The sequence below is a fragment of the Vulpes vulpes genome, chromosome 15, assembly GCF_048418805.1.
Source record: "Vulpes vulpes isolate BD-2025 chromosome 15, VulVul3, whole genome shotgun sequence".
NCBI classification, from domain to species: domain Eukaryota; kingdom Metazoa; phylum Chordata; class Mammalia; order Carnivora; family Canidae; genus Vulpes; species Vulpes vulpes.
The window spans coordinates 71,579,780-71,592,816 of record NC_132794.1 but is presented as its reverse complement, the minus strand read 5'-3'; the positions used below and the strand labels follow the sequence as shown (position 1 = coordinate 71,592,816).

Genomic DNA, 13,037 nt, shown 5'->3' with positions numbered 1-13,037 from the left:
AAAGCCATAATTTTTTAATCAGGGAGAAAATTAAATAGCTTTTTGGTAAATAAAAAGGCATCTTTAATCTTATTTTTATGGAATCCAAGTTATTAAATATGGACAAAACCTCTAAAATATTAAGTTAACAACTACTCAGTCTGGAGTAAATTTCTCATTACAATGCTTCACAAAAGTCTACAGGGACACCTGGCTTCTTCCACTCTTCAATAAAAACACATGCTTTTAAATCCAGAAGGCAAAAGTTTCCATAAATAACTAGGAAACTCTAAAGCTAAGCAGATAAATATATTTAATGAGGTGTATTACCACAGCATATTATTTCTTTAGTTGAGGACCCATAATTATAGGGAATAAGTGTTCACCACACTGTCATTCATTAGCCTTTCCATTTAGATAGATGCAGATGCACATTCATCCATGGGATTTGTTTAAAACTGAAATCCTGTGGGAGGGCTTGTTGGCCTATTCCCAATGTCCCCACTTAGCCCCTCACAGGTTATCTTCTTCCCTTAACTAGTGGCATGGCAGAGTAGGGGTGATGTAGGAACTGAGCTGGCCAGCAAAGGCTGAAAAGAGAAGTAAAAGTCCAGGATTCCTTTTTGAAACCTTTATGTCCTCAGTCAAGAAAGCCATTAAGGTCATCAAGGTATGTGAAGCAATCTCTTAAGGAACAGTGTATGGTGATATCTGAAATGTTAATAAGAGGAAGGGATGCAATTATAAAGAAAGGGAAGGTTTTTGGGGTGCCTGGGGGGCCTAGTTGGTTAAGTGTCTGCTTCAGTTCAGATCATGATCCCCGAGTCCTGGGACTGAGCCCCATGTGGGACTCTGCATCAGGCTCCCTGCTCCACAAGGATTCTGCTTTTCCCTCTCCCCATGCTCCTGCCCCACTTGGGCTCTCTCTCTCTCTCTCTCGCTCTCTCTCTCTCAAATAAATAAAATATTTTTTAAAGAAAGAAAGAAAGTGAAGACTTTGCAGTAAATGACCAAAGAACCTTTTTTCTTTTTTTAAAAAATTTATTCATGAGAGACACAGAGAGAGAGAGAGGGAGAGGCAGAGACACAAGCAAAGGGAGAAGCAGGCTCCATGCAGGGAGCCCAACAAGGGACTAGATCCCAGGTCTCCAGGATCAGGCCCTGGGCTGAATGTGGCCCTAAACCGCTGAGCCACCAGGGCTGCCCAAGAACTGTTTTTTAGATCAAGTTGCATCCAGAGCGGGGAGGAACCCCTGAGAGGCTCTGGTCAACCACGCTTGCCCATGTGATTACAGATGCTTGTTCTGGGAAACTGATATACACCTTAGACTTTATTTTTAGATCCTAGGCATAAGTCCATTTGAAATATGCCTATCAAGATCCCATTTCAAAGAAAAATTCAATTATTTCTCCAAAACAAACAGTAAAACTAAAATCAGTGATTGCAAAGAAGAAAAAACAAAGATGACTGCAGAACAACTAAACAGTATTTCGCTATTACTATAATTCTTACTACTACTAAGATTGCTCACAGAAAGTTATGGCTAGGAAGACTTCACTATAAGCCAGAAGTATGCTATATGCCTAGAATATAGGATGATCCTAAGGATCACTTTAACAGTAACGTTTGCATTTCCATGGCAAGGTCCTTTTAATGAAGGCTTTGCTATTGAGAATTGATGCCTTCCTTGGGTTCTTTTGTCAAATGGATAGCAGATGTCCATAAAAGTCAATAAAATGACAAGAACTGACCAGTGTGTTAACTGCTATTAAAATGGCTATTACCACTTTATGAGTGGGTGAGTGTGGGGAGGTGGGAGTACAAGGAATAGAAGCAATATAGGTCATATTATGTTAAATACCATTCTCTCTTAACCTTGGTGGTGAAAATGCTCCATTGGTTTTCTTACCCACCAGATGTGTTCACATGATGATTTCTTCCCAGGAAGAGTAACACTAAGACAACTCAGCTCACCCACCCTGCATGTCTACATTTTGCACCAACTATACTCTAGAGATAGATGGGACTAGCTTTACGAGAAATTTTCGTTTATTATTCTATTTAATCTGCATAAACACCTTCAAGAGCTGCAAGTTTTACTTGTCAAAATCTACACACCCTCTTCAAAAGAGGACGAGGGATTTAAGAAGAAATCTGAAATCACTAGGACATTAAAACAACCAAAACAAAAACAACCCTTAGTGACAGATGTGATACTACAATTAAAAGCATCCATTGTTTCCTCTCGCAAAGCCTATACCTTAAAAAAAAAAAAAAAAAAAAAAAAACTTTCCTTTAATCACATCTAATGTGTATGCTGTTGCATTCCCCAAATGTGCATAAAGCGGGACTAAACAGATGTGTAAAATTAAACAGTACTGTTAGTGATACGAGGCTCTAAAGTTGTTTTGCTCTAGTCATGTTTCTCATTTAATAACTTGCTCCAAATGAATTCAGACATTTTGGGAACACTGGAAATACAGAGGCAGGTTCCTTCTACAACATTCAACAGTTATCTGATTATTTTTCTCCTGTGTTCTGTTAATAGACCAGGGAACTAATTTCTGATGCATTCACTGATTCCTTATTTAAAGTTTTACTTTCAAGGTAGGTGAAGCCATCTCTTAAGGAACAGCATCTGGTGATACCTGGAGAGTTAATAAGAGGAAGGGATGCACTTGTATAGAAAATGAAGGCTTTGCAATAACTAGAGTTAGAGATTAGAATAAGATCCCGTCACTTTCAAATACTATGAAATATCTTTTTACATGTTTGGTACCCACAAAAATACTATGCTCATAATCTAAATCAGAGCAGCTGAAAGAGAAAATAAGAAAAACCTGGATAAGGCAGCCATCTTTTTGACTACCAAATATATCAGTTGGCTTAAATATCAGATCATTTATTTTATTTAAAAATCAAAGTGTCTGGAGAGCTCCCCACCCAACCTCACAATTAAGTCAGAACTCATAAGCACAGTACGTACCTCTATGTAAAATCTTTAAACTCCACAAGTAGGTAAGGCCTTTAACAACCTAAATTTAAGAAAGAGAAACAGCACAATGATGATTTTTATCAGGAACTTTCCACATTTATACACATAATCATTATCAACCACAATTCTTCCTTTAAAACTCTGAAAACCCCAATATGCATTTATTGAATGTCTCCCATTTCTGCACCAGGCTCTTTGAGGATGTCAAGTGTATAAGCTACAGCCCCCCTTCCTTTTGTGGGCTTAGAGTGTCCTGAAGCTAAAGCATGATAAATGAAAAAAACGAATGTCTATGCATGTAAGATGACCTAGAAGTACATCTACTACATCTTCAGTTGGTGGTGTGGGCAGGGAGGAAAGGCTTTGCTTTTCTATACTTCTGAATGTGGATTTTTTTTAAAGTCATGATATTTATGACTAAGAAAGACATTTTTTTGAAAGTTAACGAATGAAGGCAATGGGTGGAACAGAGATGGCTTTTCCTGCCCATAATCAGGAAGACTTTACCAAAGTGCTGAGCTCTAAGTAACAGATTCAAATGATGTGAAGGAAAGAGACGAAAGTGTTCAGGCCAAGGTAAAAATACACAGTCCAAGTGCTGGGGCCACGTACTCTTCAAAAAGATCAAGGAAGGTCAGGAAAGACATAGAAATGCTGAGACTGCTCTGGATTAAAAGAGACCAGAGATGTGACAACTAAATACAATGTGTAATCCTAGACTGAATGCTGGACCAGAGATTTTTATTCTTTTGGTCTAGAAAGGGTATTATTACTGGACAACTGGCAAAATCTGAGTTAGGACTGCTGATTAGATAATAGTTTTGTACCAATCAATGCTAATTTCCTGATTTTGATCAATATACAGTGATGATGTGAGAGAATGTCCTTGTTCTTAGGAAATATATACCTGAAGTATTTAGGGGTAAAGCGCCATATCTGCAACTTACCCTCAAAGGTTTCAGGAAAAGAATACATATGTGTATGTGTCGGTGTGTGTGTGTGTAATGTATATTTATGTAAAAAAATATGTATATATATATTTTTTTAACCAAATGTAGTTAACTGTTAATAACTGGGGCATCTGGAAGAAGCATCTCACAACTTCTCTGTAAATTTAAAATAATTTTTTAAAAAGTTTCCAAAAAAATGTTTTAAATGATACTCAAGTAGTATATCAAGTATATCATCAGTATATCAAGATGATTAGCCTTACAAGCCAGTCTGGCAGATGCAAGATGCTTAAAGGGCAGGTTAAGAAAATAAAGTGAGAGGGACACCTGGGTGGCTCAGCTGTTGAGCATCTGCCTTTGAAAGGCTCAGAGCAGTGATCCCAGAATCCTGATCCCAGATCGGGTCCCACACTGGGCTCCCTGCATGGAGCCTGCTTCTCCCTCTGCCAGTGTTTCTGTCTCTCTGTCTCTCTGGGTCTCTCATGAATAAATAAATAAAATCTTTTAAATAAAATAAAATTTCTAAAAATAAAAAAAAAGAAAAGAAAGTGAGAAAATACAAACATTCGAATAAGATTGGAGTTTTGATTGAACAGCTTATGTTAAGGGTAATTAGTCAAATAAGATTCTGAAAAAAAGATGTTTCTAAGACCCTAAGTACATGGGTACAAGTGCTGCCTTTTATGTGGGAAGTTTAATCACTAAATGCTTTAGCAATATTTTTATATAAATGGTTGTAAAAGGGGGTGCACGTGTTTTTATTCACACCTACTGACCCTGTATGTGCATGAGTATGAACATATCAATTTCAGGGCTGACTATTCATAATTTAGTATCAGATACAATGAATGAACCACTATCACTCAAGAATTTAAAAGTACCCACCATTATAGAAAATTTTAGGAGAGTCAAGACTACAGAGAGTCAAGACTATAAAAATAAGGAAACCTACCATTATACATATTTTGAAAATGATGAAAAGATGATTGGGGCTAAATATGAAAGGATTTTAGTTGATCAAGAAAGACTAAGAGCAATACTAAAAACAGAAATGTGAAGGGATAAAAAAATTTCCAAATACTAAAGATCTAGAAAAAGGTAAAATCTATATCAATTCATGTTCAGCAGAGATTAACATTTTAATTGTTTTCTTAAAGGGGGATATTCTCCTGAAATATCTGCTAGTAAGTTATGAACATTTCCACGATAAGTTTGTCTGTTTTAAGAGAACTGAATCCATTTTTATAGCAGATTATTTCTTCCAGGATTTGGAATAAGTGACATTTCAATTAAACACATTGTTCTGGACAGTAAAGCAGTAGGAAAAAAAGAGAAAATATCATAATAGTAATAATGACAACCAACAGGCAAAAGCATTTCCTTAAATGTTTACAAAAATAACAATAAAAAAATAACAACAATAATGAAAACAATGTACTCTTTGGGTAGTAGGAGGAGGCCATCTTATTTAGCATAGAAGTAACCACTGCTGAGTTCTGGAAATAGGGTTAAACTTCTCAAGTTAGGAGCTTAGTTGCTTATTATACAACCTTCCCATTAAAAATGGTTCACCACTAAAAATTGGTCCCAGAAAAAAGGAATAGCCAGAAAACACATGAAGGGAAGGCAATTGATTGATATATTCAGATAATCCGGCAGAAAAAAAGTAAAACCAAATACTGATTTCATGATACTTAACTAAAATTGTGAATCTTATTAGAGCTTCAAAAAGAATGTATTATTCTTCCAACTTTGTCAATATAGACTACATTTTCCTTTAGAAGCATATAAAAAGCAGTGTACAGGGGGCTAGAAAACTGTCCATTGAAATTCTAGAGGATATTATTGGCATTCAGTAGGCCAGGTTTCACAACAATAACTTGACAAAGCCTTGACACTAAAAGTACTTATATCTGCTGTCAATCACTCACTCCTTGACATGTCAAGTACACATCCTTTCAGGGACAACTTCAGTCAACATTAGCACTCAAAATACAGTACACAGTGTCATTGCTTCAGAAATGAGAGGAAAAATAAAATGCGCCAGGATGGCAGGGAATGGCAGAAAGGCATTCCTCTTTCTAGGAGACCATGTTCAAATGGAAGCAGGTAAAAATCACTGAGCAAGTTGGAAGGCTGAAATCAGCCAATTTATGTGAATTTTTTTTCCCTAGAAAAATATTATCTTGCCATATATCCTACAAGAGAAAATTCGAACAGCATATCATATAGGCTGACAGGGGTCCATCCTGTAACAAACCTTGGATCTTTGGGCATCTGCAGCATGCTAGATTATTGGAACCTGGAAAATAAAGCTAACTGGGGGAGGAAGAGATGCCTAGATATGATTCTAAGACATGAAAAGAATCTGAAGCAATTGTATGTGTCACTCCACTCCTTTCTCATATATTTCTCTTTCTTTTCTCTTTATTTTTTTCTCTTTAACCCTGTTCTCCTTTTCAGCCCTTCCTCTCCTTTTTTTTCATCCTCTTAGGAAAGCACAGTGAAAGAGCATGAGGCCTGGGGTGAAACAGCACTAGGTTTAAATCTTCACTGATTAGTTATAGATAACTTTAACTGTCCTACACTTCATCTTGCACATGTATAAAATATGATCAATAACCTACAATTTACAGAGTTTTCTATAAAGACTAAATGATACAATATTTACACATAAAACAATCAACAATTGGCACAAGGAGGTATTTAATAAACACCTAATTCTCTCCTTGCTCATCTGATTCTGTTACTTCTGACATGGCAAAGAGCACCCATGTGCTTTCTCAGCCTCGTAGAGAGAACTCAAGGGAACAGTGCTGATCTGTCTTCAGAACAGTAGAAGAGAGACAACTAAGGATACTGGAAACTCAGTCAGGCTGTGAGAATATTTATGCTGCAAATCATGACCTATAAACCATCAATTTGCCAGTCTTATTTTGATTGGGGGAATCCTTCCATTCGTGTGTGTGAGCTGCAACAAAAGACTATCCAAGTTTGTAGCCTAATCAAATTACTTTTAAAAAATATGCTTTGGAGGCATTATACAAGCTTAGACCCCAGCAGAGTTTATAAAAAGTGGCAGATGAAGAGCAAAATTATCAAAAGCATTTCTTTTACTCTGGCCACAGGCAGTTTTCATTACTATGACCTGATGAGCCATAAAAGCTAAAGAAACTGGACACATTTTAGGGGGGAAAAAAACCTAATTTTTAAAAATGTAAGGGCAAATGTAAACAATGCTTTGGGCTAGCACTTATTTTATAAGTGCCTTTCACTAAAATAATTTCTGTCATATTTTTGATTACCCAATAGGTAACCCCAGTATTTGAAGCCAGATTATTATTATTATTATTATTATTATTATTTTTGCTGACTCCATTCACTTTGCAGGCTTCTCATTCCAGTAGAATTGAAAAGACCAATGGCCTTGTGTGGATGCCCTTTACAAGAGGGAGGTAAGATTTATGAAGTCTAGGAAGAACATGCTTCTCTAACTGAAGAAGGCAGATTCCTATTTTAGCCAAGTTCAACACATAATTGAGTATATAGAACTCATATACTTTTTTCTTTTTCAATTGGTATCCTTGCCTTTTTTTGCCCTTTATTATACGTGTTATTAAACTTTAGAGCCAAGAACTGCCAAAAGCCACAAAGCATTCATTCCCCTCTGAGATTAAAAGAGGAAATGAAACATTTTTATTTTCATCTAAAATAGTGACTTAGGTACTCAAATTTCATACTAAACTCATCTACCTAAACATGTAGATTAGAAGCTACTTAGCAATAGCATCAGAAAAGAAAGTTCTCATCACCCTGGGCAGTTCACACTAGTAATTAGAAAGAAAAAAGGAAAGCTGTGAATTACAATGAACTAAGACTAAATAAGTGTCCATGTTGGATTAAAGGATTTGAGTTGTCAGTTTGATGTATAATGAATGCGAAAAGCAGCCATTTAATTAAATGGTACATGATATAATCTCTTTGTTCTGCATTAGACTGCTTAAGTTATCAGAGAGCCTTTAGTTTAGCAACTGTTTACTATTACACCACCCCATGACTTTTCTCAAATGTTGTTTAGCCTATATTATTCCAAATTTCAAATGTGGAGCTTATAGTAATGTCAGTTTAGTTATTTCATCGATTTATGTGTGAATTTAGAAAACAGAAAAACTGCTTTTAATCACAAAGGGAATAAATTCCTAGGCATAGCTGGTGAAAAAACGAAAAACCAAGAACACAAAAAGTATGCGAAAATCTTTAAAAATAAAGTAGTGTTTTTTATAAATAGTTTTATTCTAACAATTTGGACTTGAAATGTATTTTCTAATCATATGCCTATAACTACAAAATGTCCCCCAAACTGTTTCCTTGTTGAAGAACCTGGAAATTTTACTGGTTAACAAGTGTACTAAGGTCAGTATACACAAGAAAATAAAATAGGTCTCTGAAGCATGTCATGTGATTATGTTATTATTGTGGGTTGGTCTATGAAAACAAGAAAAAGCAAAAATGACAAGAGAGTTAAGAAGGCCCTGTCAGCGGTGCCTGGGTGGCTCAGTTGGCTAAGCATGTACCTTTGGCTCAGGTCATGATTTTGGGATCCTGGGATTGAGACTGGTGTGGGGCTCCCCGCTGAGTGGGGAACCTGCTCTCCTTCTCTGTCTGCCCTTCCCCCTTGGCTCGTGCTCTTACACTCTCATTCTCTCAAATACATAAATAAATAATCTTAAAAAAAAGAGAGAGAGAGAAGGCCCTGGAGGTCAATAAGGATTGAAGACAAAAAGAAAACATCCTGAGGATATAAGGAGAATAGACTTGACTAGAAGGATTAAATCACCCAAAATTCATAAGGTTGAAGCCATATATACTCACTGCTATTGCAATTCTTCCAAGGACATGCTCTGGAATTTTTCTATATACATCCAAGGATCCCCCTGTAGAGACAGATATGTTGGATTATTATAAATAAAACTACCAGAATACTGCATTGGGCTCCTCCTCTGTGTATTCACTGTGAGAATATTTTTTTTTCTTCTCTTCTTTTTACACTGTGCATTGGATGTCAAGGGTAGAATTGGTTTTTAGTCCAATTTTAATATGACCTAATATCATACTTCTAGATGAAGCATAACTAGGTATCTCCATTTTATTTCCAGGTGTATAATCACATACATGCACAAACAGAAAGAAACTAGTCAAGGGCAGGCCATGCCTCTGCACTTTATGTAAAATTAAATATATACACAAAACTAAAGATCAAGAGGTCAACCCTATTTAAGTAGCTACCTTGTGTAACAGTTTTCTCAAATATAATCCAGGACTCTTTCTTAGAATTTTCATATTAACCAAACAAAATGTGGTTAATATAAGGTCCAAAATATACATTAAAAAGCTAAAAAAGTAAAATAGCAATATTAACAACTATCTAAATGAATGTTATTCTTCAAATTAAGTACCAAGACAAGCAATCAGTCTATTCCAAAGATACTTTAAGAGTTCAAAATGGTTTGAATTTTGTTTTAAAAATTCTTTTTGATACCACTTTGAAAACCATTTTACTAAGTAAAAAAGAAAAACCAATCTCCTTGCAGCATAAGATCTTTCACTAAAATGGTATTCACTAACATCCTTCATCTTTACGAAATCCAGTTTTTAGCAGTTCCACAAACTAAAACCATTAGACTGTAAACAGAAGGCCAGGGGCATGTTGCTTGTTGGTTTTAAATTTTCATCAATCTAGAAATAAGCATAACTAGCAGATAGTTGCTATTTGATAAATATCTGTCAAATGAATAAACAGATAAATTAAAATCCCCTGAACTTCACCAATAGGTATGGTTGCTCTGAAAGGAGTTTCAAAAGAAGAGACCATACCAACAGTAACATCACTGAAATAATTTAACAGCTTTCCCAGCTAGCTATTTTAAAGGAACGAATATTCACTTGGAGGTGTAAATTTGGGTATGGTTGTTACATTTTCTTTTTTTTTTATTAAAAAAAAATTTTTTTTGGTTGTTACATTTTCAATCTCACACAGGTAATATAAGAATTTCAGAAAGACGTGCAAAGTATCACTACTTCACTCATACTAATGATACAATTATATGAGAGCCATTTAACAATATGTAATAACCTTTCTTTGAGTCAAGTTGAGGTGTAGTCTTTCCATTTTTTTTTAAGATTTTATTTATTTATTTGACAGAGAGCACATGAGAGAGAGAGAGAAAGAGAGAGCGAGCGTGAATATGAGCGAATATGCATGGGAGCATGAGAGGGAAGGGGCAGAGAGAAAGGGAGAAGCAGGCTCCCCACTGTATAGGAAGCCTAATGTGATGCAGGGCTTGATCCCAGGACCCCAGAATCATGACCTGAGCCGAAGGCAGATGCTTAAGTGACTGAGCCACCCAGGTACCCCTAGTCTTCCAGTTCTATAAAGGAATTATCCAGGATATTTGAGAAATAATTTCCATTTCAATCAGAAGCTAAAAATTCATATTTAACTACTTTACTACAGTATGATTTATAAGTATGTCTCATGTGATACTAAAATGGAGCATGTTACTTGTTTAAAATGATGCGTATTTTACAAATATAAATATTTTTATATGACAAGTTCTCCTATGAGTATCAGAAAAAATATTTTTTCCTATAGAAATGAATTATAGGGACACCTGGGTAGCTCAGCGGTTGAGCATCTGCCTTTGGCTCAGGGCACGATCCTGGGGTCCGGGATCAAGTCCCATATTGGGCTCCTTGTGGGGAGCTTGCTTCTCCCTCTGCCTGTGTCTCTGCCTCTCTCTCTCTCAGGAATGAATAAATTAAATGTTTTTTAAAAATGAATTATATATATTGCCTATCTATAAAGCTACTGACTTTGTATTTATCAGAAAAATGATCACTTCTTTAGGTAACTCGTACTTGTAGTTTCCAGATTCTAAAAAGAAGCTGGAAAAACCACAGTGTGACTTAACTTCATATGCTTTGGCTTTGGCTCTGGGTGCTACCTGAAGATAATGGAGAAAAAAAAAAAACACTTCTGCAATGAACTGAGCCATCTTTATTTACTAAAATAACATTTTTATTATAGATGCAATAAAAGTAAAAATATGACAAGAGAACCTTTCATGTTCTCATTGATCTTTCAAATGAATTAGCAAATTGCAAAGATAAACAGTCTCAAGAAGATCAAGCTTTACATGCTGGTATTTGGAAGACCGACAAATGCAGTGTATCGGACCAATCCCTTGTGAAGGGAAAGGAAGGTTGAGTGGCTCAAAAGTAGGAGGTGCAGATCCATTCACATATACTAGTAAGAAGTGCTAAGAGGAGATTTTTTTTTTTTTTTTACATAAGATGTAAATCAGAGTTTAATTAACCAAATAGACAATCAATAGACAACAAGCTAAATGGAAAAGCCAAAGATTACATTACTATCTCTATTGGTAGAACAAGCCAAAAAAGAATTTCATTTTGAGGCAGTTCACTGGTTTTTGCAAAAATCCATTTACTGTCAGTTATATTCCACTCTCCTTAGCCATCTACATGGGTAAAGCTTTATGTACTGGCTTTGTGTCATCACATTCATCCTGTCCTTGACATAGTCATTAGAGATCACCGTCAGATCCACTCAGAATCAAGAGTTTCTATTTAGTTTAATAAGTTCTTTTTGTGTGATTAAATTATTCTTAGGCTAAAAATGAGAGTTTTCAGTTGAATTATCACTGAGTTTTACTATCATTTCTATCCTACAGGCCTAGCCCAAAAAGATAATTCTTAGACTCATCAAATCATCCAACATTAATGCTACGGGGGAAACTCAGTCCCAGAAAGATAAGTTTTCTAGTCACAGCCATGAGTCAGTTGATGGTAGAGCTCAGGAAAGGTCTCAGTCTTTGAACCCAAACATTTAAAAGGTTTCCCTGTAACATCATAGAGCTTGAGAACCACATGTGAACTTTTTTACAGTTTAATGTAATGTGATATTACCCTTACACACTCAGTTAATCTTAGCTGAGAAATGGTATTCGAGGCATTTAGAAACTAATTTCTATGTTGCACGTTGTTTTGAACCTTTAATTCGTGGTTGTAAGGGGACGTCACTGATTTCCTCTCTGTGGCCTGTCACTTCTGTCTTCCCTAGCCTCAGATCACCCCTAACCAGTCATTTCATTGCATGCCACCATCCAACATTGGAACCAGGAAGAAGAGTGCTAATAGATTAGCAAAAAAAAAAAAAAAAAAAAAAAAAAAAAAAAATCTCAACTGCCAAACTCTACACTTCTCTTGATGAATTACGGCTATCATTCTCCTGTAACTAAGCCAAAGGATTCATGGCATAAAGTCTGTGCTTAATCTAATACAAGGCTAAAATATAAGGTAGTGTCTTGCAGGTAGGATAAACACAAATATATATAAATGAATGAGAAGCAACAATACTGTCATATTCATCTCAAAATTATCCTTAAATTAGTATTATTAATAGTATTATCAGTACCAATAAAATTAAAATCCGAACCACAAGCAAAAATTTCAGAAGAAGCTCTTTTAGCCTCTGTTAGTTGAAAGAACAAAGAGCCTTTTCTTTCAAATACTCAAGGGAATACTTGATTCTCCCTTTCTTTCTCTACAATGTGGGTTTTGGGGAAAAAAAATTATTCCCAAGATGGAAATTTCAAAACATGGGCGTATATTCTGAGATGCTATATTTGAGCATTTCTGAGGAGTTTGTGTTTTATTCAACGAATTTGTGTTTTACTCAATGAGATGGCATATCACATCACTCCCTTCCTTGAATTTCCGTTGACATCCCAATTCAGATGGAAACACAACTTCCTTACATAGCCTCTACAATCTCGTTTCCGCTTACTTCTCTGGCCCCCTGCTTGGCCCCAGGGCCTCTCATCACTTGCTAGTCACTCTGATAGGGCCTTGAGTATACCAAGCCTGCTCCCACCTTGATGCATTTCCCCATGACCTTTGCTGAGTGGCTCATTGACATTAAAGTCTCTGCTAAAATGTCAATCCCATGACAAAGCCATCCCTGACCATCCTCTGTAGCTCCTCCTCTCCCATAGTCATCCCATAGCATCCCTGCCATGCTTTATGTTCTAAC

General features: G+C 36.0%; 1 protein-coding gene across 24 annotated transcripts in view; it reads right to left on the bottom strand.

Annotated features, from left to right (window-relative positions):
* Positions 1–13,037, bottom strand: part of MAP2K5 (mitogen-activated protein kinase kinase 5) — a 259,266-nt gene that overhangs the window by 139,417 nt on the left and 106,812 nt on the right. For all 24 annotated transcript variants that reach the window (XM_072738900.1, XM_072738899.1, XM_072738891.1 and 21 more), the window contains 2 exons: positions 8,798–8,859; positions 2,967–3,015 (listed from right to left, as the gene is read on the bottom strand). In XM_072738900.1, coding sequence (XP_072595001.1) covers positions 2,967–3,015; positions 8,798–8,859 — 111 coding nt within the window. The remainder of the gene's footprint in view (positions 1–2,966; positions 3,016–8,797; positions 8,860–13,037) is intronic.